Genomic DNA, 22,245 nt, shown 5'->3' with positions numbered 1-22,245 from the left:
GACTAAAAACTAACAAATTTATCATCAGCTTTTGTGCTTCTATGACTGTCTTTCAGATACATTGACAGAGTAAAACTAGATCGTATAATTTCCTTTCGTATTGAGTCCCTGATCTAGATGTGAAATATACAGTTATAATGTTTTAGATAATTGTAAGCAAACCTGTGGTGAAAATACTATGAAGACAATGAAAATCCATACACCCTATATGATAATTAACATGAAATAGTTTGAGAATATAACAATTATCAACATACTTGTAGAGCTGTAGTGATGGCAAATACATAGATTAATGGTAGAAGAGTTTCATGGAATAACAATGCTCCAAATATCCAATTAATTCCCATCATGACAATAAGAGATGTACTCCCTCTGAACCAATACCTGCCAGCCGGCATGTTATATAACCTAATGAACACAGGGTTGTTTACCAAACTCTTTTGATGCCATATCGTTCTTCTATCATTGTTTTTAATTCTTGTTTTCTCATAATGTTAAGTGTCATCACAAGAAATCCGATATTGAGCTAAAATCATGATTAAATTTTCAATTGCTTTGTGCATACATAAAATGAATATATACACTTACGATCATGATAACAATGACTGGTACAATGAATGCCCAAATGAAGCGATCTTTGTACGTCAACCAACAGCTGTACAGAAATAAACCAAGAAAATCTATATTAGCAGTATTGTTATAAATGCGTGAAGCATGGTATTTAGTTTAGTAAAGACTTTGCACTAAACACAGAGTAGCTTATGTCCCTATATGGTTAAGGAACTCTATACTTCACACACATAATGTTCCAATGTAGTGTGCAAGAAGTTAGGAACCAAGGACAGCTCCAGGAACTTCAGCGACTGGTTTCCAAACTTCCTGCTTCATAGCGTGCTAAATCTAGGGGAGTCTGGGAGGGGGGGGTGCTTCCCCAGGAAATTTTTGAATATTATGTAGTATGAAATTGCTGGAATCTGATGATTAGAAATTTTATTTTTAAAAGATTAAATTTTCTCCACATATATTGAGAAAACTTATTGACATAATAATACATGTAGGTCACTCTGGGATGATGGTACTAATGGAGCAGGCCAAAATAGTATATATAGGTTTGAGGTAGTGTGAAGTTTGAATCATACAACAGTTTATTATGGATGCCAATCTGGGGGCATGCTCCAGGAATACTTTAAATACCCTGAGATAGTTTAGACTATTTCTTTGTGTAAATTCAGTGGCTATTTATGGTTTTTAATATATATATAAATGCAACTGTTCTATTAGAGTGGTTGACTGCTCTATTAGAGTATCTTGATCTGAATGTTTGTACGTTTGCAAATCAAAGCAAAAAATATTTTTAATTGCCTGAGTAGCTATATTTGACCAGTTCTGGAAACTTCAGAAACCCCACTGCATCCACCCCTGGGAGCACAAAAGATTTTTTGTATTGCTTACTTGTACATAATTATGCACCAGAAAGAATATAGATTTGCAATCAGAAGTATCACATGCCAATGTACATTATCTTTATTGTACTTACAAACTATCACTGCCATAACTCCACTCATCTGTCCTAGCCAGTCCCAAAGGAACACACATTATCATGTACAGTAATGGACCACCTACAGTATGTGTACACATCACCTAGTGGATGATATAGCTATAGTCTTACCATAACATAATAGTGTAAATCCTGTGTAGTATTTCCAGTCAACTTGTGTAAACACTTTCACCAATACAATACACAACACTACTCCCTCCATTAACATCCACATGAATGTAGTGAGGAAGAAGTAGTGGAGTAGAATGGCTACTGTAGCACAACCAGCCTGCATGTGGGGCAATACACTGATAAGATTATCCAGTGGTGTACTACAGTTCACCTCATTGGAGGTCTTGTCAACTCCCACTACAAATATCAACTGAGCAATGAACAGTGTACAACACAAGTTGATGTGTATAAATATACGTAGAATTGGTCGTGACCTATAATAGTAAAGAAATCATTAGCTGTTGAACAGCTTCGACACTTGTCATTACAAGATCTTCTATTTTAAATTACTACCTACTAAACTGGCATTCATATACTCTAATTTAACAGTCATGGTATTCTTTATTTGTTGCTGAACCAAAAGAGCTTAAAATACTTCAATATATATGTCTGAAACTCTGATGATACAACACATACAGCCAATACTGTGCCTGACCAGTCATTTATAGCTTGCTATCATTGGCTATATGCAAAATTCCTTATGTTTACGTACTGCCATTAATTTGTTTCAGCAATAAGCATTTAATGTTTACCAGCTTGTGAGAATATCATTGTTTAGAGAGTTTCTTTTATAAGGGCCGCCACAGAATAATATGTTGGGTAACATCAGCATAAGTTTTTCAGCAGCAGCAGCAAGCAGCAGCTCATAAGGTAATGATGTAAGTAATTACATATGTATAGTGGCGTATACACAGGTGTTACCATATTGATGAAAAGTATCATACCTCGTAAAACAAGAATTATAACAGTTGCAACTAGTGCAACTAAAGATAGAGAAGTTCCCACATAGGTGATGATTCCTAGCACTTCCATGTGTACCTTATCCTTCAAAACTAACATGATATGCAATGATCAACAACATGGTAGCTACCTGTTTAGTCACAGCTCCAGTGGAATCAAACAGAACAGCAAAGTTGGTTAAGTGATAACAAACACAGACTGAGTAACTGGAGTTATATTCTGTTATGTCACACCCATCAGTGGACCAGAATGACCCAATCTCTCTACTGCGTCTATAGTATAGTATTTTAAAGTTTCATTGAAAATCAAGTGCAAACATACTGAGTTTGGTTCCAAAAGACACAAAGAGGAGTCTCATCTTCATTCATCTGTATAATAACAGAAGACAACAAGTACATCAGTGCAAATGTGTGAAATGCAATCTGATATTAATTCCTTCAAACATGAAATAGTGCATAAGAAAACAATCTTTGTCTGTCAATGGTGTTGCTGTGTTTATTGACTGAATACCACTATAATAAAGATCATGGCTCCATTCTTCTAGTAATCTTTGTATTGCAATCAACCATTGCAAAAAATTTTGATTTAAACTAGTTTGCTACAAGCAAAACCCAAACCTTACTATTCTTGTATGAGAAATAGTGATTTTGACACCAGTATCATTCAAAGCTCCTATACATCGAGCATCACAGCAGCTAACAGATGCTGAAATTACTGGTGACCCTAGTTCATAACTCCTACAAAATTAATATTAAAAGTAGTATTAAATGTGAACAAAATACTTACGATCCATTTCTAAATTTTGCATCTGCAGAGCTAAGATTTCCAGGAAACAAATTTCCCACAGATTTTTTGAATGTTTTTGAAATTGCTCTGTTAAATTGACCTACATTAGTGACATTTGCTTAATACCAGTGATGTGAATAATCTAGTATTTACCTGAACTACGATTGCACAGTGCTTCACGTGGTAATCGAACTGACCCCAATTTACCATGTGACATGAATATATCACCACTGTCATCCAGGTCTTCAATATCAAACAGTTCAAATTCTGAAATTACATTATGTGAGGAAGATAATCATTTTGTGATAAAAGCACCAAATTTTGTATACATGGTTATCATTTATAAAGTGTATATCAAACAATTGCATTTGATACGTTTTTAATTCTCCTATAATTAACTGCTGCTGTGTACTGTACAATACAAGTAAAATGAATCGCACACAGCATCAAGGTATATGTGTATACTGCATATTTACAGCTTTGAATAGTATATACAGTTCCAAAAAATTCATCACACTGTATGATACAGTTACTGACTAAAATGACCAACTCTCCTGATCTTTAAATTCCACAAATGGTTTGTTCCAAATAAGTAGCAGAATGCACACTTAGATACTACTGTGGCTTCCAGATACATTTTTAGATGTGTGGTCATTCTATGGGGACTCATTTTGCAGATTTTAGTATGTAAACGTTATGATAATTTTATACGTACATCAATAACATCTTGATCATGAGTGTTTGTTATAGCTATGTGTGTGACAAACCAAAGTAGTCACTGTTGTACATGTCCTCATTATCAGTATCAAGGTGATCAAATAAGAACTCCTCAGTAGCATCAAAGATTTCACCAATATGCTGAAAAATAACATTGTTAATAGTATCCATCTCATATATGATTGCACAATTATTTCTTATGTGACTGCTTACCTCCTCATCAAGATTCTCAGTGGATAATAAGTCATCAAGCCAGTCCAAGTATTCCTATACAGTGAACATAGTCACATAGCTTAGTTCATGTTATCTGAGGCTTACATCTACAAACTCCTCTGATGCTACTCCATTTATTGTGTGTGATATGGTGTGAAAGATCTCAGCAATTACAACTAAGTCACTATCACTTGCTCCAGTTACAGTAAGGTTATGTAACATTGCCACCACATCAACTGTTACATCATCACTATTGTTCAGCTATAACAGATAAAGTGTGCATGCATAAGCCTGGGAGCATATTTGCAGCTTTGAAATACTCTAGCCATTATGAACTCTATCAGAGCAATCACCATGTAGTAAGAATCCCATGCAGTGTATTTCCATTGACAAATATTGAATATAGTGAGTATACCCGTAGCATGGTACAAGTTTCATACTGCAGAAGTGACTGTCTTTTGCATAACTACTATAGACAGGGGCGTAGGGGGGTGGGGTTCAGGACCCCCTCCCCCCCTGTAAAATTTAGACTTCTAGCTTACAGCAGGACCCTAACACACCATTTAGTGTGACAAGACAAAATGAGTGAGTAATAGTGTATAGCACAACACAGCAATTGATAAAGTTTGCATTCATCTCTCAGGGAAGGAATAACATGAGCCCTCTTGAAAACTTGTTAAAAGATCAATATACTTTAATAGAGCAGTCAAGTATACTCTAATAGAACACGCCTATAATTACCCATATGTTAAGAAACTTCATTAGTGGAGTTTTTCAGACATTCTAACATTAAATACACAATAGCTTTGGTGTCAGTGCAGTGTTTAAAGACATACTGTAGATTTCCAATTTATCACTTGGGCATGCAAAATGAATCCATGCTATGCATATTTGCCATTCCAATTGTATCAGTGGATTCATGGTTCTTGTACCAGTGGGATAGCTATCACTTACAGATGTCTATATGTGTCTCTACGTGTTATGCTGTCTGTTTCCACTAGGTAGTATTTAGCTTCGTTCCAGGGGCACTAATAGCATTAAGTTATAATTAATGTTCTATTTTTTGCATAAAAATATAGCAATTTGCTGAGTTTTGATTCATTAAAATATTGAAAGTCTTGCAGAGGCTGAGGGCTATACCCTCAGATCTCTGCTTCTGGTAACTCAATACTGCTGTTGGAACCCCCTTTCAAAAAAATCCTGGTTACGCCCCTGCATAGATAACGTGTGACAATCACCATTGTAATTGAAGACCACTCAGAAGGTGAGTACACCATGACATTAATTATTCCAATACAAACCTCTATAGAATAGTAGCACATAATATTATCCACACAAAAACAGCCAAGCTGTGAAAAAATGATGTGGCCTTAAAAAGCCTGGGTGAAAAAAGTTGTGAAATCAATGGTGGCGGCCAAGAAATGGCTGCAATGATGTTAATGCTAATAAATTTTAACAATGTACACAGCCATTATTAAAATTTTTAGCATTAACATCATTGCAACCATTTCTTGGCCGCCACCTTTGATTTCACAACTTTTTTCACCCAGGATTTTTAAGGTCGCACCATTTTTCACAGCTTGGCTGTTTTTTTTTGTGTGGATTTCACTCCTTTTTGTACTTTATAAGGCCCCAAAACCAGCCTATGGCTGACTTTGAGGTTTGTTTTCACTTACATTTCTTCTTTTCTATGTAGATACAATGATGATTATTGAAGACAGACTTATAAATGTATTTCATTGCATTCAATATTTGATAATATTATTGTAATACTCTAATAGAGTGCACATTTTTGAGGACTTTTAATAGAACATACACAGAATGTTCTAGAACAATCTAGTACTTCTATTGGTAGATCTATGAAATTACAAACGTTTGATTATGAGCAGATTTCAACTAGAAATTTCATTTATAAAGCAAAAATTAAGTGAGGTGATCAGCCAAGGTAGCAGTGGTTCAGTGGTTAAGGATGCAGGTGTTAGGTATGGAGGTCCCTGGTTCGAACTCTGGTAAGTTTTTTTCGACATTTTTTGTACACCTTTTTTATCCCGTGGTGACTGTTCTATTAGAGTATCTCGATCCCGCGATTTTACACATGCTTAGTTTTTACTTTATAACTTTGTCACTGTAACTCTATTGCTATTCAAACTATTAAAAGGCACTGCTACGATAATCAGCCTATCTATACACCAATTTTCAATTTATTTCTTTACTTAGTTTACCCTGTAGCCGTGACAGAAGTTTGATCTTTTTTTTACGTGAATAAACACTCATAACTCCTTGAATATTACTCAGATTCACAACAAACTTAGTACGTGAATCCACCGTTACACACTCTTCATTTGTGCCAAAGATCGTGGCAATCGAGTTACACATTTGCATTTTATAGTAATTTTTGCTAAGTGTGCGAAAAGAAATCGAAGCCCCGTAGCTCTCGTACAGCATAAGAAGAAAAAAAACAAAGAAATTAAAATGAAATTTTGAACGCCCATATCTCGAAAATGGCTGTTGCGAATTTAATCAAATTTTCTGTGTGGCGTACCCTACTTTGGGGACAGCTATAATGCAAAAATGGTGTGCTTTGGAGAAGGGGCCATGGAGGTATGCACACATGAAAAAGCTGTTTTCTTTCTTCCTGTAAATATACTCACGGTGTGGTCGCCGGCTTTCTTGGCCGCATGACACACTACTGTGTGTCTTGATTCTTCCTGCAAATATACTCACAGTGTGTTCTTGGCCGCACGACACACTACCGTGTGTCTTGATATTTACCACTTTTATATCAGTTATATTATATATCTTTGTAGGAGCTCAGGTGAACATCAACATATGCTATATGTAATTTATAGCTACTTTTCACTTTTATTCTTTATCTGTTAGCAAGAGTTCATAATATACCGTATGCAAGGAAATTTTGACGTAAGAAAATTTTGACGAATTCAGACTTCAGCAGATTTGACGAATGAAATGTTGACGAAAATCAAGAAATTGTAGGCAAAACCTGTACTTTTAAGGGCGCTTATAAACATTTGACAAATTTAAATTTGACGAATTAAACCGATTCGTCAAATTCGTCAAATTTTTTTGATGTCAAAATTTCCTTGCGTACGGTAGTAGTAAGAGAGAGTATCTAACTGAGATGCATTTATCAAACACACTGCCACTAGTACAGTTTCAACACCTTACTCTGTTCTGTAGAATAGAGGCTTCACCATATTCAACACCTATCAACAGTTCTCTCTTACCAGTAGAGTTGTATTAAACACCAATCAACGCCTTTCCATACTAGGAGAGGCATCGATTTCATCAAGAAGGTGAACTTGTAGCAGTGCATTTGTACAGGGTATATTGAGCATTTGATACTCTCCCTCTTCTAATATTATGAATTCTTGCTGTTAGTTATGTGCACTAAGTTTAACAAGTACCATGCACACAATTACATGGTCAAGGGTTGAGGTTACCATTAATGTCAATTTCACAAGGTCATCAGAGATGTTAGCTGCTGTAGCTGGACATAGTATTCTAATAGTTTCACGATTAGGAATCCATGTGCAGGTCCCTAAATCACAGTCCCTCCTAACATCATTGGGAGCATCCATTGTTGTGTCTATATACTGAATGATGGTAACTATTAAGATTGTTGTAGTGTACCATTAAAACATTCTCTCTGTATGTCATCACCAGCACAAGTGAATGTCCACAGAACTCCTCCAATGTTTTCAGCTCCACACATACAATCTGGAAATAATATTGTTGTTAATAATATTGTTGCTATTCACACAAATTATCAAGACACGTTGTGTGGCAAAGAAAGCCAGCACACCACACTGTGAGTATATTAAAGAAAACAGCATTCTCACATGTGAATAGCTCCATGGCCCCTTCACTAAAGCACATCATTTTAGCACATAGCTGTCCTCCAGGAAGGGTAGGCCACACAGCAAATTAATTAAATTCATAACAGCCATTTGCAAGATATGGATGTTCAAAGATTCAATTTAATTGCTTTGTTTTTTTCTTCTTGTGCCGCAGGGGGCTATGGATGGGGACTTTGGTTTCTTTTTGTACACTTTGCAATAAAATGTAAACATGTAACTTGATCGCCTTGATCTTTAGCACAAATGAAGAGCATATATAGTGAATTTACATACCAAGTTTGCTGTGAATCTGATAATATCCAAGGAGTTATGAGCATTAATTTTATTCACATAAAGAAGATCAAACTTTTGTCACAGCTATAGTGTAAACCAAGTAGGGAAATAACCTGAAAATTGGTGTGTACATAGGCTGATTATCGTAGCAGTGCCTTTTGATAGTTTAAATATCAATAGATTTACAAAGTTATAAAGCAAAAACCAAACAAGTGCAAAATCATGTGATTAAGATACTCTAATAGACTTTTTTATAAACAAGTTGTAAATTAAAATACAAGAATTACAATTATGTAATGGGGAAAGACTGGTTTCTGCCTGGATCAAAATCGACAGCAGCCACTGGATTCTCACAAATGAACCAGCTAGCAGAACAATGAGGCTGAATAGTAGAGAAAAAGTAATGACAAGCAGCATCTAATCAGTCCCATTACAGCAGCATAAATACTCTAATAGAGCAGTCACTGCGGGTAAACAAGATACACAAAAAATGCTTACCAGAGTTTGGCCCACCATACCTAACACCTGTTCCCTAACCACTGAACAACTGCTATCTTGGCTGAAATTCTAGTTAAAAATCTGCTTATAAATAAATGTTTATAATTTCATAGAGAGATACTAGAGCATTCAATGCATCCACACAAAAACAGCCAAGCTATGAAAAATGATGTGGCCTTAAAAAGCCTGGGTAAAAACAAACAAAGGTAGCAGCCAAAAAATGGCTGCAATGATGGTAATGCTAATAAATTTTAATAATAGCTGTGTGCATTGTTAAAATTTATTAGCATCAACATCATTGCAGCCATTTCTTGGCAACCACCTTTGATTTCACAACTTCAGGTTTTTTAAGGCCACATCATTTTTCCAGCTGTTTTTGTACGGATTTCACTTCTTTTTGTACTTTATAAGGCCCCAAAACCAGCCTATGGCTTTATACCAGCCTATGGTTGACTTTGGGGTTTGTCTTTACTCACATTTCTTCTTTTCTATGATTATGATTAATTTAATACTGGAAATACAGTTACAAACTGATATAGCTATTCAGGGAGGTTACAGTAAAAAGATGAAATTATAAAACACTTCCAGAGATTGAGATTTTATAGTGTCAGTGGGTAAATTGTTCCAATCACAGATATTATATAGACACAATGATGATTATTGAAGACAGACTTATAAATGTATTGTACTGCATTATTTACTTCAATATTATTGTAAGCTAATAGAATGCACTTTTTGAGGACTTCTAATAGAACATACGTACATAGAATGTTCTAGAACAATCTAGTACTTTATTGGTAGATCTATGAAATTGCAAACATTTATTTAGCAAATTTAAACTAGAATTTTCATTTATAAAGCAGAAATTAAGTGAGGTGATTAGCCAAGATAGCAGTGGTTCAGTGGTTAAGGATGCAGGTGTTAGGTATGGAGGTTCCTGGTTCGAAATATGGTAACTTCACAGGCTTACTGTTAGCCTCCTTGCAGGTTAGTTGTCCTTATATATATATATAAACTTGTTTTGACATTTTTGTGCACCCTTTTTACTCTGAAGTGATTGCTCTACTATAGACTACGCAATTTTACACTTGTTTGGTTTCTACTTTATAACTTTATAGCTGTAACTCTATTACTATTCAAAGGCACTGCTATGATTATCAGCCTATGTACACACCAATTTTCAAGCTATTCCCATACTTGGTTTACCCTGTAGCTAGCTGTGACAGAAGTTTGGTTTTTTTGATGTGAATAAACGCTCATAACTCCTTGGGTATTCATCAGATTCATAGCAAACTTGATACCTGAATTCGCCTCTTCATTTGTGCCAAAGATCGAGGTAATTGAATTAAACATTTACGTTTTATAGTAATTTTTGCAAAGTGTGCAAAAATAAATTGAAGCCTCCGTAGCTACAGCATAAAAACAAGAAATTAAATCAATACTTTGAACGACCATATTTCACAAATATCTGTTGTGGATTTAACCAGATTTACTGTGTGGCCTACCCTACCTGGTGGACAGCTATAATACAAATATTATCTGCTTTGGAATAAGGGCCATGGAGCTATGCACATGAGAAAAAGTTGTTTTCTTTTTCCTGTCCTATACAATATCTTGATGTTATCAAATATTGAAGTAAATCATGCAATACAATACATTTATAAGTCTGTCATCAATATTCATTATTGGGTCTGTATAAAAAAGAAGAAATGTGAGTAAAAACAAACCTTAAAGTCTTATAAGGTACTTGAAAAAAAGTGAAATCCACACAAAAGCAAAAAAAAGTTGTGAAAAAATGGTGCAGCCTTAAGCCTGGGTAGAAAAGTTGTGAAATCAAAAGCGGCAGCCAAGAAATGGCTGCAATGATACTGATGCTAATAAATTCAATAATTTGCATTTCAGTTTTCAAGTCATACTGTGGGGTTTATTGCACACTTTAGCAATTCTGTCATAATCCAAGAAACAACATGTTTTTTCCTTAATCCTAGTACTCCTCTGTTTGTAGATCCTAAACTTGGTGGCGGCGGAACCTTGCACCAGTTGTGTAAACTAATATTAAGCATGGCATTAATTCAATTTAGGGATGTATACAAATGATTGTAATTGTGAACTGTCATGCTATGACTGGTCCCCCCAAAATTGGTCCCCCCATACCACTTACAGCTGTCGTAAATGGTCCCCTCAACCACTTGCAGTGCCACAACAAGTCCCCCCGGAATACTTACTGCACCATGGATGGTCCCCTCCGCCATAGATAGTCCAAATATAATGTTCAGCAGTAGACCCACCATAATGTCCTATCATGTGCAGGTCGTGGTAGGACATCTCAATCAATTAGAGTCAGAATGCACTATAGTTAAATCAATGTCATTAACAGTTGTATTAATTACACACAACATTGGTGGTTGTTATTGGGGCATCAGTGGAATGGATCAATGGAATGGAATGGTGGAATGGATCAATGGAATGGATCAATGGAATGGAATGGTGGAATGGAACGGTAATTAGGTAAGTTCAGTTAGTGGTTACCTCTTTATAAAGACCACCTTCTAACAAAGACCATCTGTTTATAAAGACCATTGTACTTTAATGTTTAAAATTGCTGCTATCTTGTTGTTATCCCCATAGGATGGTCTTTAACATGCCTAGAAAAGTCAGAGTGATATATGATTTCTAGTACAGCAATATATACCCCATGTGAAAAAGCTTGGTTATACAAAAATGACATGTCCATGAAGCTAAAAGTAACTGATGACTACAGGAGCTAATATCTGTTGAGGCCAAGAAATTAATGTTAAACCGGCAACTAACTATAATTTATAATAATACAAAAAATTGGGTCTTTATCATTGACTCATGCGGTCTTGCTGCATTCCTAATTAATTCCCTATAACTCTAATTGGCTAGTAATTTGGCCGCCTTTTTTCTCCTCTACAATGACTATTGAAAAAGGTACCAATTTACTAGCCAATTCGATTTACAGTGAATTAATCAGGAATGCAGTCAGACTACATGATAAGGATCAATGTTATATTACAGTTAGTTGCCAGTACTAACAATCATTTCTTAGCCCCACCAGATATTAGATCCTAGTTTTAGTTGTCAGTTACTTTTAGCTTTGTGGACACATCTTTTTTGTATAGCCAAGCTGTTTTTTGTATGGGTTTATTATTGTATCACAGATATCACTCTGGCTTTTCTAGGCATAACATGTGAGCATACAATTCATTGATAAGATTGTCCCATAGGGATATACACTCCAAAACAATAATTTAGACATTAAAGTAAAATGGTCTCTATAAAGAGATGGTCTCTGTTAGAAGATGGTCTTATAAAGAGGTGACCACTAAATGAAATTTACCTAATTATCGTTCCATTCCACCATTATTCCTTTCCAGTCTACCATTCCAGTCCATTCCACCATTCCATTCCACTGAATCCAGATGCCCTTATTGTTGTGAACTACAAGCTGTTGCTAATTGGCCTCCTTGGGTTGTAAGAATGTAGTGTCTCCTAGCAACCAAGTGATAGTTATGATTAGCATTTAGCAGTACTCATTGCTTTTGTCCTGATCAGGCGTATGCTCAGATGGTGTTTGAAGCATTCAGCTTTCCTTAAGTTCTACTGTAGCTTACTGTACTTCCTGTGCAAGAACATGGGTTTGCTCTTCACAAGACAGCTTTTCATGATTCTGTTGATCTCCACAATATGGTTGGGACTTCCTGATCATTACATAGGGTATGAACAAGCTTTTCCTTTCCCTAAAAGTGGGTTTTCAATCATTAGACACAATGAAATACATGATTTGACAGCTTCTTTGCTTGTAGAGGTATACCATGAAGTGCAGGTTGAACCAACTTCGCAGCCTATTACATTTTGATCATGCCACTGAAGATGGGGCTCACTTAGATATGTCTATGAATGGATTATACAATGATGTGAAAGTGTTTAATCTTCACGCCCCTACTAATCACTCTTCTGCTCCTAAGGACAGTTTATCATCAACATGAGAATCCCAACTTCCAAGAAGTACACTTAATTTGTGAGGAGGAGCATGGCACCTTTACTCCTCTTGTTTCTGTGCAACACCGCGACACGTGGGATGGCTGATCAAGCAACCGTGTTCTACAATGTCTGGCTTTTGCCCCTATCAGAGAAGAGGAATGTCCATTGTGCTATTGTGATGGACGTTGTCTTTTTCTTTGCTACATGATCAGCCATTAGATGTTACTACGTGGTTCTCGTTCTCCCGAGTCTGCCAGCAGGTTCACTCTCGCTAACTCTTTACTCGGCTTGGCTGCCAGGCAGAGACTGCATGGGCTTCCCCTTTGCATGACTAATTATTGTTTACTTATTTAAAATAAAAGGTTTTGTCGGGAGAGGGGCTTATACTGTAAATGAAAGCCCGTGAGTCCGAGGACCCACTAGTTAAATAATATCATACGATTGCTCATCTCAGTGCCTTTCCATCACAGGATGTTAATGATGGTTTCTCTCTCTAGATATTTACTAAGATAAATAGGGGTGCACTTCCACGCTGCTTGTGCAGTGTGCTTCCTCTCTAGGTCTGCTACATGCACATGATGCACAAAGGTAAATAATTAGACAATAATCAATATATACGTATTTATAGCTAGGCACATAGCTTAAATCTTACTGCAGTCAAAGTCAAAATTGTCGTCTTCGTCATCATCGTCGGATTGTGAAATTGCACACCTGGTGACTTGAGCCAACAAAATCGCGTGCAACCACACCCTCATGACTTGTAATAATTTAATTCATATGCGCTTGTCCAATTTTAATGCTTTACAGAACTGTTGACGGTTCACAAAGCAGTTTTAATTATTATTTTTTTTAATAATACACATTCATTATTAATGAACACGTTTTAACAACACATAAAAACAATTGTTCTAATCAGTAAGAATACGGCTCTCCACTAAGCGCAGCTCAGTGGAAACAGCGGGGAGCTCGGTTGACTGCAGCTTTCTGCTCCCACGAATGGCCAGTACAGCGGAACGTAATAGGGAAAATGATAAAGCACAGCGCATCCAGGAGAGTGTCTGGTTGTAAGATGTATTGTGCTTCTGTGATAAAAGACCTGCCAAACGGTTGTAGAAAACAGTAGCCTCCTTGCCCAAACCACCAAAAGTTGAAAAAACTAGCGGGGTGAAAGATCCACAGTCAACACTGCGTATACGATCCCCATATTCTCGCTTCTTCTCGAGCTCATGTCGACGAAAAAGGGAAGCAACCCGGGTCTGACGATAACTTGGTGCGTTGGGATGGAAAACCCTGACGTCAAACAATGCACCTTGTCGTCTGCCCCAGAAGCCCCTTGCTTGGATGTCAGCTCTTGCGGTATTACTCAGTGCAGTTAGCTGAAGATGGTGTAATTAGTTCCCCATTAAGTGGCAGTAATGGAGGTTCAACAGTAACATCATCAGGACCGCCCACAGGGGGGGGGGGCAACTGGGGCATTTTGCCCCGGGCCCCAGCCTGAAAGGGGCCCCAGGAAGCCCCATGAAGGGCCCCCCGAATACCTGTTTAAAAGATCGATATACTCTAATAGAGCAGTCAGATCTAAATACTCTAATAGAGCAGTCACAGTATTCTTCAGAGGAGCAGTGTAGCAAGCTTATATTGGGTCAAGGGCCCCACTTTGCCCTGGGCCCCTTAATTTCTCTGGGCGGCCCTGAACATCATGACACTCTTCTTGTAACCATTCTGTTGTTAAGTTAATTGGTCCAGATGGATTTCTGCCACCCGGATCCTTAAAGTTAGCTATTTCTGATCCTGAGGCTGATCTTTCCTGCTGAGTGGAAAATTTGGGTGTAATGTTACTACAATTCAATTGCAGGGGTGGGTTCAAGGGTCCCCCTTTTGGAAGAAGTGCTAGTAATATAGTTACTGTGACTTCATGAGCTCAGTGCTGCCAAGGTTTTTTTTAAATTCAGTACACCAAAATTAGTCAAATAAGTACTCATTGCAAGCACTGTACACTCATTTTCTTTTTACCTGCAAAATCACCTGAAACTGCTATCCCAGCATCTTGATACGTGATAGGTGCATCTAATAATTGTCATTTTATGCTATTGCAGTTATAAAGACTTCAGTTGCAGTCTAAAGGCCTAATGGTGACATTTATCAGTGATACATTGCTGGAGAGTAATTATTTGCTATGAAATATTACTGCTAGATAGCTATACAGAATGTTAGCTAGAGGGATAGCTAGTTGTCTAATAAATAAATAAATAAATTGAATTTGTGACTTACCATGCATGTTTCAGAGTGGAACCTCCATTTAAAAGGTCTGGATCTGCCCCTGCATGATTTCATAAAGGTGGTCCAACTTTACAGAAAAATCATTTCAGTTGTCCCAGTGGTTGCAAAAGTTTTAGAAAAGATAGTTCGGAGGGACATAAACTGCTCACATTGACAAAAATCAACTGAACAATTACTTATGGTGGCTGTTGGTATAGTATTGCTCAAACAATTGATCAAAACATGTCTGTTTGTGTGACATTCCTTGACCTACACAAGGCATTTGATTCATTAGACTATCATGTTCTCTTACGGCAAAGATTGAGTCTTTTTGGAGTGTACAAAACTGAGCTCATGTTGTAGTTTGTTAGTTATCTATCATATTGTTATCAACAAGTTAAGTGTGAAAACTGTTATTCACAGTGTGGCTTAGTGAGAGGAGGCATTCCCCAAGGCAGTACTTTGGGTCCCTTATTGGTGTAGATGTCAGCACAAACTACATATGGCAATTAAGCTCCTTCCGAGGAGATGATACAGCTTTAATTTATTCAGGAATCACTCAAGCTGTTGCCCAGCAGAATATCAGTGTCAAGTGATTTGTCTCAACTTGCTGTCTGGATTAAGGAAAGTAAAATGCAGCTTAATATTTTGAATTGTAGTGTGACGTGGTTTCAAGTTGCCTTCTTCACCACAAGACATTTGCATTGATAGTACATACCTCTTACAGATGGTGGACAGTCAGAAACATCTTGGGGCCATCTTTGACAATATGCTTCATTGGTCAGAACATGTTTCAGCTGTCTGCAAGAAATGTCTTTCATTTACTGATTTTGGATCAACTCTTCCTTACCAACTGAAGTCACTAAATGTTAATCTGGTTCTGTCACACTATGTCTGTTTGGGGTATAATATTAACTTCAGTACATCAGCAGAGGTTACAATGGCTGCACAACTGGGGTGTTCTTATTGCTGCTCCTTTACAAAAACTTGGCCATGTGTCTTATATATTGTCATCAATGTAATGTCAATTCCTTTCTAATGAGATATCAGTCCTTGTGTGCTATGCAGCAGATATATCACTTGGAACATGACACCTCCTTGGATCCACCAATAGTGTTTGACTCTCATCATTATCATATCTGGTTGTTGAGTATACATATATGACCAGAACGTTGCAGACTATTAGCCACCCAGAAATTATTTTGGCACATCACTGCACATGTGGTGGAATGACCCACCAGGTGACATTGCTACCAGAGATATAGCCAGACTTTTGGTGATGCCAGGGCCTAGCAATATATATTTATAGCAAGTCAGACATATCTTGTCAACCTAGGGGGTCTGGAGGCATGCTCCCCAGGAATTTGAACATTCCCTATATGATATTATGCTGTATTAGGGTGACTAGGATATCTTGATCTTGCATGAAGTTTATGGCTTTCTGTTAACTACATACTAGGATAGGAAAATGTGAGGCTAATTTTAAGAGTAGTTACCATACATTTCTCATATTTGCCTGACTACTATATTAGGGTGACTGTTCTATTAGAGTATCTTGATCTTGATGTTATAATTATTGATGCCATGCAGGCCTGGGCCCGGGTGACCTGGGTTCTGGCTACACCTCTGATTACTACTGCTTCCACCTTCTGTGGAGCCTTATTTTATGATTAATGCATTATTTTATGTATTTAGTGTATTTTTGCTGCACTGTATATTGCATGTATTTATGTTTCATTGTACTTCCTATATGTATGCTCTTGCATGAAAGAAAAAATTTAGCCAAATACAAGAACTTAAATAAAATCAATCAATCAGTCAATCAATTAATCAATCAGTTAATCAATCAATCAATCAATCAATCAGGGACAGAGGTAGTGAAAATGTCAGTGGCGGATCCAGGGGGGGGGGGGGGCACAGGGGGCACGTGCCCCCCCCCCCCCGTCCCTTAAATAAATGTATATAAGATCGAGATACTCTAATAGAGCAGTCAATCACCAATCACTCTAATAAAGCAGTCACAGTGTTCATGGGGAAGTGTAGCTTACTTAGGAAGCTATAAATAGGATTTTATTTTACATAACATACGTGATATAATATATTTGGTAAAGGATAACTAGCTATTATTGTTGTGACATTTTTTTTTTTTGCTCTTCAACTTTTTTCAGCAAGGTGCCCCCCTCTTTCCAGACTCTGGATCCGCCCCTGAATGTTGTTGCATGAAATGTTCCCAAATCACTTGATCAATGGCAGGGTATAGGATAGATCACAATTATACTGTTCCACAGTCTGGGTACATATACGATAAAAATTCAGGACTAGAGCCCAGAGATTTTGAGTGATCAGGCCATCCATGGACTACAATGGAGGTCATAGTCATGCACACTACTTTTTATTGATCTGTAAGTCAGAGATTATCTGCTTTCATGTGATACTCAACTGGCCATTTCAGAGTACCTATTTTCAAAAACTTATTGGAGGAACATGCCCCCAGACTCCCTAGCTTGGTATGCTGTGTGTGCTTAGCACGTGCTGCATTTGGAGGCTATTTTACATGCAACATCCCTAAGCAATTTTGTACTACAGTACCAACATCATGTTAATTCAATTTCATACACTGTAAAAAAAATATGAAGTGTGTCTGACACACCAAAATGTCACTAGCAGCTAATTTTACTTTCATGATACAAAAATTCAGTGAAAACCTGATATGGAAACCATTGCATGGGATTGCAATTGCTAATGCATGACGTGCATGATCAATTAGCCCAATGTAGTGTCATGCCGGTGGATGACTGGAACTTTAGAGTAATCTGATGCATAATGGCTTAGGTCAAGCAGTCAGGTGTAATTAGAACATTGACTGTTATTTACTGAATGCTCTATTAGAGTATTCTGATGACTTCCGATTAGAGTATATTTATGGTGATTATTCTATTAGAGTATCTCAATCTTCTCAGATGGTCCAGCCACCGTGGGCTCAGGCCCTGTAATAATTAGAATTCATCACACTGTTAGTAGATCCAGTCTTGTGTCTGAGTTTAAGATCAGTTTAATGAAAAACATGATATCAGCTAAATCATAGAAAGGAAGGAGAATAAGGCTTGATTTAAAGTTGCTATAGGTGTAATCAAATCACTTCTACTGGTAGAATGTACGGTATTTGGGAGAGGGTTGCCCTCTTTAACACCTTTTCAATCAGTTCAAATAGTAAGGTCTTCCAAAAACTTATAACTTAGATCTAATAAGTGAGATATATAGTTTAGTACAGTATAGTTATCTTTGAAATTCAATGTAATAGCCAAGTGTTTTGTAGGCCTTGCATACATGGAGGTGATGTTCTGGTAGTGTAGCCTCCAAGACAGCTAGGCTGTCAGAAAAATTAATTCTTAAGTCCTTGCAACTTGAAGAGCACAGAATCAGATTTCTATCAACGGTATACTCTGAGTTGAATTTGTTGTGGTACCGCATGAAAACAAATTTATATATGGGAATACGGCTTTGGACTGAACAAACAGCAATCCCTCAGCCTTGTAGATGCCATTCCCACAATGCAAGGACCCATATGAATTTGGTACCACACAAACTGTATGTTAAATTGGGCTAAATAATATTCAATGTAAGTAAACATGAAATGAACCACTTTATTAATTCAGTGCTGACTTTGGGTAGTTCAGACCCTATGTAAAAAGATATTACTTTATAGTAGTTCACTGAGATCTTACATGTAAAATACTACAATAAAACATGCTTGCCTTATGATACAGGGGAGGAGGAGACACCTTTATTGGGGGGCTGGGGGTCTAGCTTGGTGATGCCATGGCCTGGCTGTAAGTCAAAGACCAAAAAAAGGCATCTATCTGCTGACATTGCCTGACAATAGCTGCCCTCCATCAACTATATCTCCTTATATATAACTACAAACGTAGCTTGCTACACTGCTCCTTTGAAGAATTCTGTGACTGCTAGCTATCTGGAATTATTGATGCTATTGAACTAGGCCCACAATGGCAGCTATAGATAATTTTATGGGGGCTAAGCCCCTCCATATTCTTTTTGACAGGGGCTTCTCTGCCATCCCTGTTGTAGCTGATGTATGGCTTACTTGTCTGTGCACCGAGACTAAAGTTGAAATTGAGCATTGTGAATTTTACCAAGTAACAATTCAAACTGCAACCCCTCACTATATTATGGCCATGCATGCACCCCTTTTTTTATCACAAATACACACACTGATTTCTTCTCACTTGATAGTCACTAGTGGACCTATACTCAAACCAGAGGGTAGTTGGATGTTTTCCAAGGTGCTTTTTAGGTGTACATAGCTATGTGGTTCTATTGCACAAAAAAAAACAAAAAACTGAACCATTGGCAATCCCTATTATAAACCCACTGATCGTGGACACTACTTATTGGGCTAAAAAAACAATTAAAATACAAAACAATGACAAGTACAGTACAAAAAGAATTGAACACGCTAAAACGGGTATATTTCTAAACATGGATGACTAGTTGTTTGGCCAAAAAAAGCGAACCGGCCAGGCAGGCGCTTCGTTTTCGCTTCAATGAACTTCATAGGTAGTCACCCTCAGAGATTAAAGTGAGTTCATTCCAGTAGGAACCAATAAGGTACACACTACCAGGTCATATTCGCCTTGGTAACTCATCACCGGGTGAACATAAATAATTGGCTCTTCAGATTGAAAACTTTAATTCATCACACACCGCCACGTGTGTAGCTTCGTGTGAGTAAGTTACTCCTCATAAAAGCCATAACACAGCACAAAAATCCACACGACAACGATAACAGCACTAAAACAACATGTAGACACGAACACTAACACGTTTACGATACGCACTAAACAGAACAGTAAAGTGTGCGTTATATGGAGAAAACCAATGGAAAACTATCACATACTTGGAAGAATTGGTGAAGGCGCTCATGGTATTGTATTTAAAGCGAAACATCTTCAAGTGAGCAATTAAAAGTGTTAATATCGTAACTACTATGCCATCTCCAATAGACTGGAGAGTTAGTAGCTCTAAAGAAGGTACCACTACGGAAACTGGAGGATGGTATACCACCTGCAGCACTTAGGTAATTACCTGGTGACCAACACAACATGCACACCTGATGATGACTACACAGAGAGATCAAGGCATTACAAGAAAGTGAAGAGAATCATCACGTAGTGAGGTTACACGAAGTGTTCCCAAGTGGAGCAGGATTTGTGTTAGTGTTTGATTACATGTTATCTGACTTGTCATCAGTACTGAGGAACTGTGATTCACCACTTACTGAGGTAGTGTTACTAGTGTAGCCGACCATATGTGTGTGTACTATTAGGATATATTGTAGGCTCAAGTGAAGAGCTACTTGTTAATGTTACTCAAAGGGGTCGCCTATCTACACCAAAACTCCATAATGCACAGGGTCAGCATCAGCTGCTATCAGCACATCTGCTGCCATATTTACCACTGACAGGATCTCAAGCCCGCTAATCTCTTGATCAGTCAGAGCGGTCATCTTAAGATTGCTGACTTTGGTTTGGCCCGTGTGTTTTCCAAAGAGCCAACACGTCAGTACAGTCACCAAGTGGCTACCAGGTATGTTATTATAACGTGTGTACATGAATGATCTGTGTCTGATTTAGGTGGTATAGAGCTCCAGAGTTACTCTATGGTGCAAGACATTATGACCCAGGAGTGGATTTGTGGTGAGAATGTGAAATACAATAGGGTTGTCAAATGACCATATTACAGGGCTGTGGGGTGTATATTTGGAGAGCTACTTAACAACTCTCCATTGTTTCCAGTAAGTTTCACTATCAGTACTAGAATGGTACATTCAGTATGCAGGGTGAGAGTGATATTGAGCAATTGTACTGTGTACTACGCGTGTTGGGTACCCCCAATGAGACAGTGTGGCCGGTAATGATTTGTTACTAAGTTGGGACATATATGGCCATTCTGCGTCACAATCTTAGGGTGTCACTGAATTGCCAGATTACAACAAGATAATGTTTTCTGAGATGCCGCCAATTCCATTAGAAGAGATAGTCCCAGATGCATCCCCAATGGTTAGAGCCTTACCTACCATCTCTGTTATCACTGCTACACTCATAGGCATTGGAACTAGTGAAGAAATTTCTAGTGTATTCATCAAAGAAAAGGATATCAGCAGCTAAAGTAGCTACTGATTGATGGTATAATATTTGGTGATGGGTTGTGTTGGCTGTAGGCACTATTGGATGCTTACTTCTTTGTATGGCCACTGCCAGCACATCATTCAGAACTGCCGATCCCTAACAGACAACCACAACATGGAGCTGTGGCACATAAGGACTTCAATATTGATGAGCCATTGCAACATTCACTGGTCAAACCTGATCTACTCGCCAAACTTGTTCAGCACAGGAACCTGTATCACAAGTGACTTACTATTCGATATCTTGTCAAGTTATCAACCTTTCATCACTTATGTGTCTACAGCATGTTATATCATGTATTGTGTGTATTGACTGTTCAGTGATGGGTTTGGTGACACTTTGGAACTGGCTAAAACCTCCCTCCAAGGTTCGTAAAGACAGTTACTCTAATAGAATAGTCAGGTAACATTAGCTACCTTGCTCAGTATGATTAATCCTTGAGGCACAGAGACAAACAAAGCCGTATGTATTAATATACAGTTTGTAGCAGTATTGTATTCTTAACTGCTATACAAAGCAAATTGTGTATACTAGCTGGGTAGTTAAATTTCAAAGTATAGTATATATGGGATCTTCCATTTTGTACATAGCCGTACATGCTTTAGTCTTATTACCTTTAAACATGTTCTTAGAGCTCCTTGGCTTTCCATAAACAGTCATTTCCTTAGCCAATATAATGTAAGTTATCCCTGTAAGCGTATTTCAACTGTCTTTGTAAAAAAAATTAGGTGAGAAATGGACCATACATAGAACCTCCAATAGTTTGGCATGCTTCATATGCCAGCGACCAACTAGCTTTGTGCTCTATGGTGACATTCTGGAAGCCCTGTTTTCCACTGAAAATCTTAAATCTTCATCTTCACACTATGATCATTACCAGTGAATGTATAGATTTAAG

At 37.5% G+C, this 22,245-nt stretch overlaps 3 protein-coding genes across 5 annotated transcripts; 1 reads left to right on the top strand and 2 right to left on the bottom strand.

The window, feature by feature from the left end:
• Window positions 1–2: 2 nt before the first annotated feature.
• Window positions 3–2,211, bottom strand: LOC136259852 (latrophilin-like protein LAT-2). The gene is made up of 9 exons (XM_066053405.1): window positions 2,186–2,211; window positions 1,881–1,983; window positions 1,670–1,826; window positions 1,538–1,619; window positions 589–655; window positions 432–526; window positions 258–384; window positions 163–204; window positions 3–113 (listed from the first exon to the last, which is right to left on the bottom strand). Exons 1-9 carry the CDS (start codon window positions 2,209–2,211, stop codon window positions 3–5), a joined length of 810 nt encoding a protein of 269 aa, XP_065909477.1.
• Window positions 1,538–13,635, bottom strand: LOC136261788 (adhesion G protein-coupled receptor L3-like). Of its 3 annotated transcripts, XM_066055848.1 has the most exons (14): window positions 13,532–13,635; window positions 7,877–7,963; window positions 7,687–7,832; window positions 4,331–4,486; window positions 4,226–4,279; window positions 4,063–4,153; window positions 3,449–3,562; window positions 3,296–3,395; window positions 3,132–3,246; window positions 2,831–2,877; window positions 2,640–2,781; window positions 1,881–2,593; window positions 1,670–1,826; window positions 1,538–1,619 (listed from the first exon to the last, which is right to left on the bottom strand). In XM_066055848.1, the coding sequence occupies exons 1-12, from the start codon at window positions 13,632–13,634 to the stop codon at window positions 2,375–2,377; spliced, it is 1,374 nt and encodes a 457-aa protein (XP_065911920.1). In that variant the 5' UTR covers window position 13,635; the 3' UTR covers window positions 1,538–1,619; window positions 1,670–1,826; window positions 1,881–2,374. The 3 variants fall into 3 exon arrangements, with proteins under 3 accessions (XP_065911920.1, XP_065911921.1, XP_065911922.1); XM_066055849.1 differs by lacking the exon at window positions 4,331–4,486; XM_066055850.1 differs by lacking the exons at window positions 1,538–1,619; window positions 1,670–1,826; window positions 1,881–2,593 and having other exon boundaries at window positions 2,682–2,781; window positions 2,831–3,057.
• A 5,600-nt stretch (window positions 13,636–19,235) lies between these two features.
• On the top strand, window positions 19,236–21,666 carry LOC136261257 (cyclin-dependent kinase 20-like). The gene is made up of 11 exons (XM_066055227.1): window positions 19,236–20,112; window positions 20,163–20,236; window positions 20,288–20,441; window positions 20,498–20,572; window positions 20,624–20,745; window positions 20,793–20,855; window positions 20,902–20,953; window positions 20,998–21,069; window positions 21,126–21,218; window positions 21,265–21,327; window positions 21,380–21,666. Exons 1-11 carry the CDS (start codon window positions 20,038–20,040, stop codon window positions 21,572–21,574), a joined length of 1,038 nt encoding a protein of 345 aa, XP_065911299.1. The 5' UTR covers window positions 19,236–20,037; the 3' UTR covers window positions 21,575–21,666.
• Window positions 21,667–22,245: the final 579 nt, after the last annotated feature.

Source organism: Dysidea avara, chromosome 7 (genome assembly GCF_963678975.1).
Source record: "Dysidea avara chromosome 7, odDysAvar1.4, whole genome shotgun sequence".
Taxonomy (NCBI): domain Eukaryota; kingdom Metazoa; phylum Porifera; class Demospongiae; order Dictyoceratida; family Dysideidae; genus Dysidea; species Dysidea avara.
The sequence above is the reverse complement of the archived record's forward strand: the minus strand, read 5'-3'. Positions and strand labels throughout refer to the sequence as shown.

Excerpts from the sequence above, each read along its gene's own strand:
- LOC136259852 (XM_066053405.1), bottom strand. The coding sequence starts at position 2,211 with ATGACTGGTCAGGCACAGTATTGGCT. Across the intron at positions 1,620-1,669 it reads ATTTACACTATTATGTTATG|GTGGTCCATTACTGTACATG; the intron begins GTAAGACTATAG and ends CACATACTGTAG. Across the intron at positions 656-1,537 it reads AGTTATGGCAGTGATAGTTT|CTGTTGGTTGACGTACAAAG; the intron begins GTAAGTACAATA and ends ATTTCTGTACAG.
- LOC136261788 (XM_066055848.1), bottom strand. The coding sequence starts at position 13,634 with ATGAGGGTGTGGTTGCACGCGATTTTGTTGGCTCAAGTCACCAGGTGT. Across the intron at positions 4,154-4,225 it reads CTGAGAATCTTGATGAGGAG|CATATTGGTGAAATCTTTGA; the intron begins GTAAGCAGTCAC and ends GTTATTTTTCAG. Across the intron at positions 2,782-2,830 it reads GTCTTTTGGAACCAAACTCA|ACGCAGTAGAGAGATTGGGT; the intron begins GTATGTTTGCAC and ends ACTATACTATAG.
- LOC136261257 (XM_066055227.1), top strand. The coding sequence starts at position 20,038 with ATGGAAAACTATCACATACTTGGAAGAATTGGTGAAGGCGCTCATGGT. Across the intron at positions 20,237-20,287 it reads ATACCACCTGCAGCACTTAG|AGAGATCAAGGCATTACAAG; the intron begins GTAATTACCTGG and ends ATGACTACACAG. Across the intron at positions 20,746-20,792 it reads AGTCACCAAGTGGCTACCAG|GTGGTATAGAGCTCCAGAGT; the intron begins GTATGTTATTAT and ends TGTCTGATTTAG.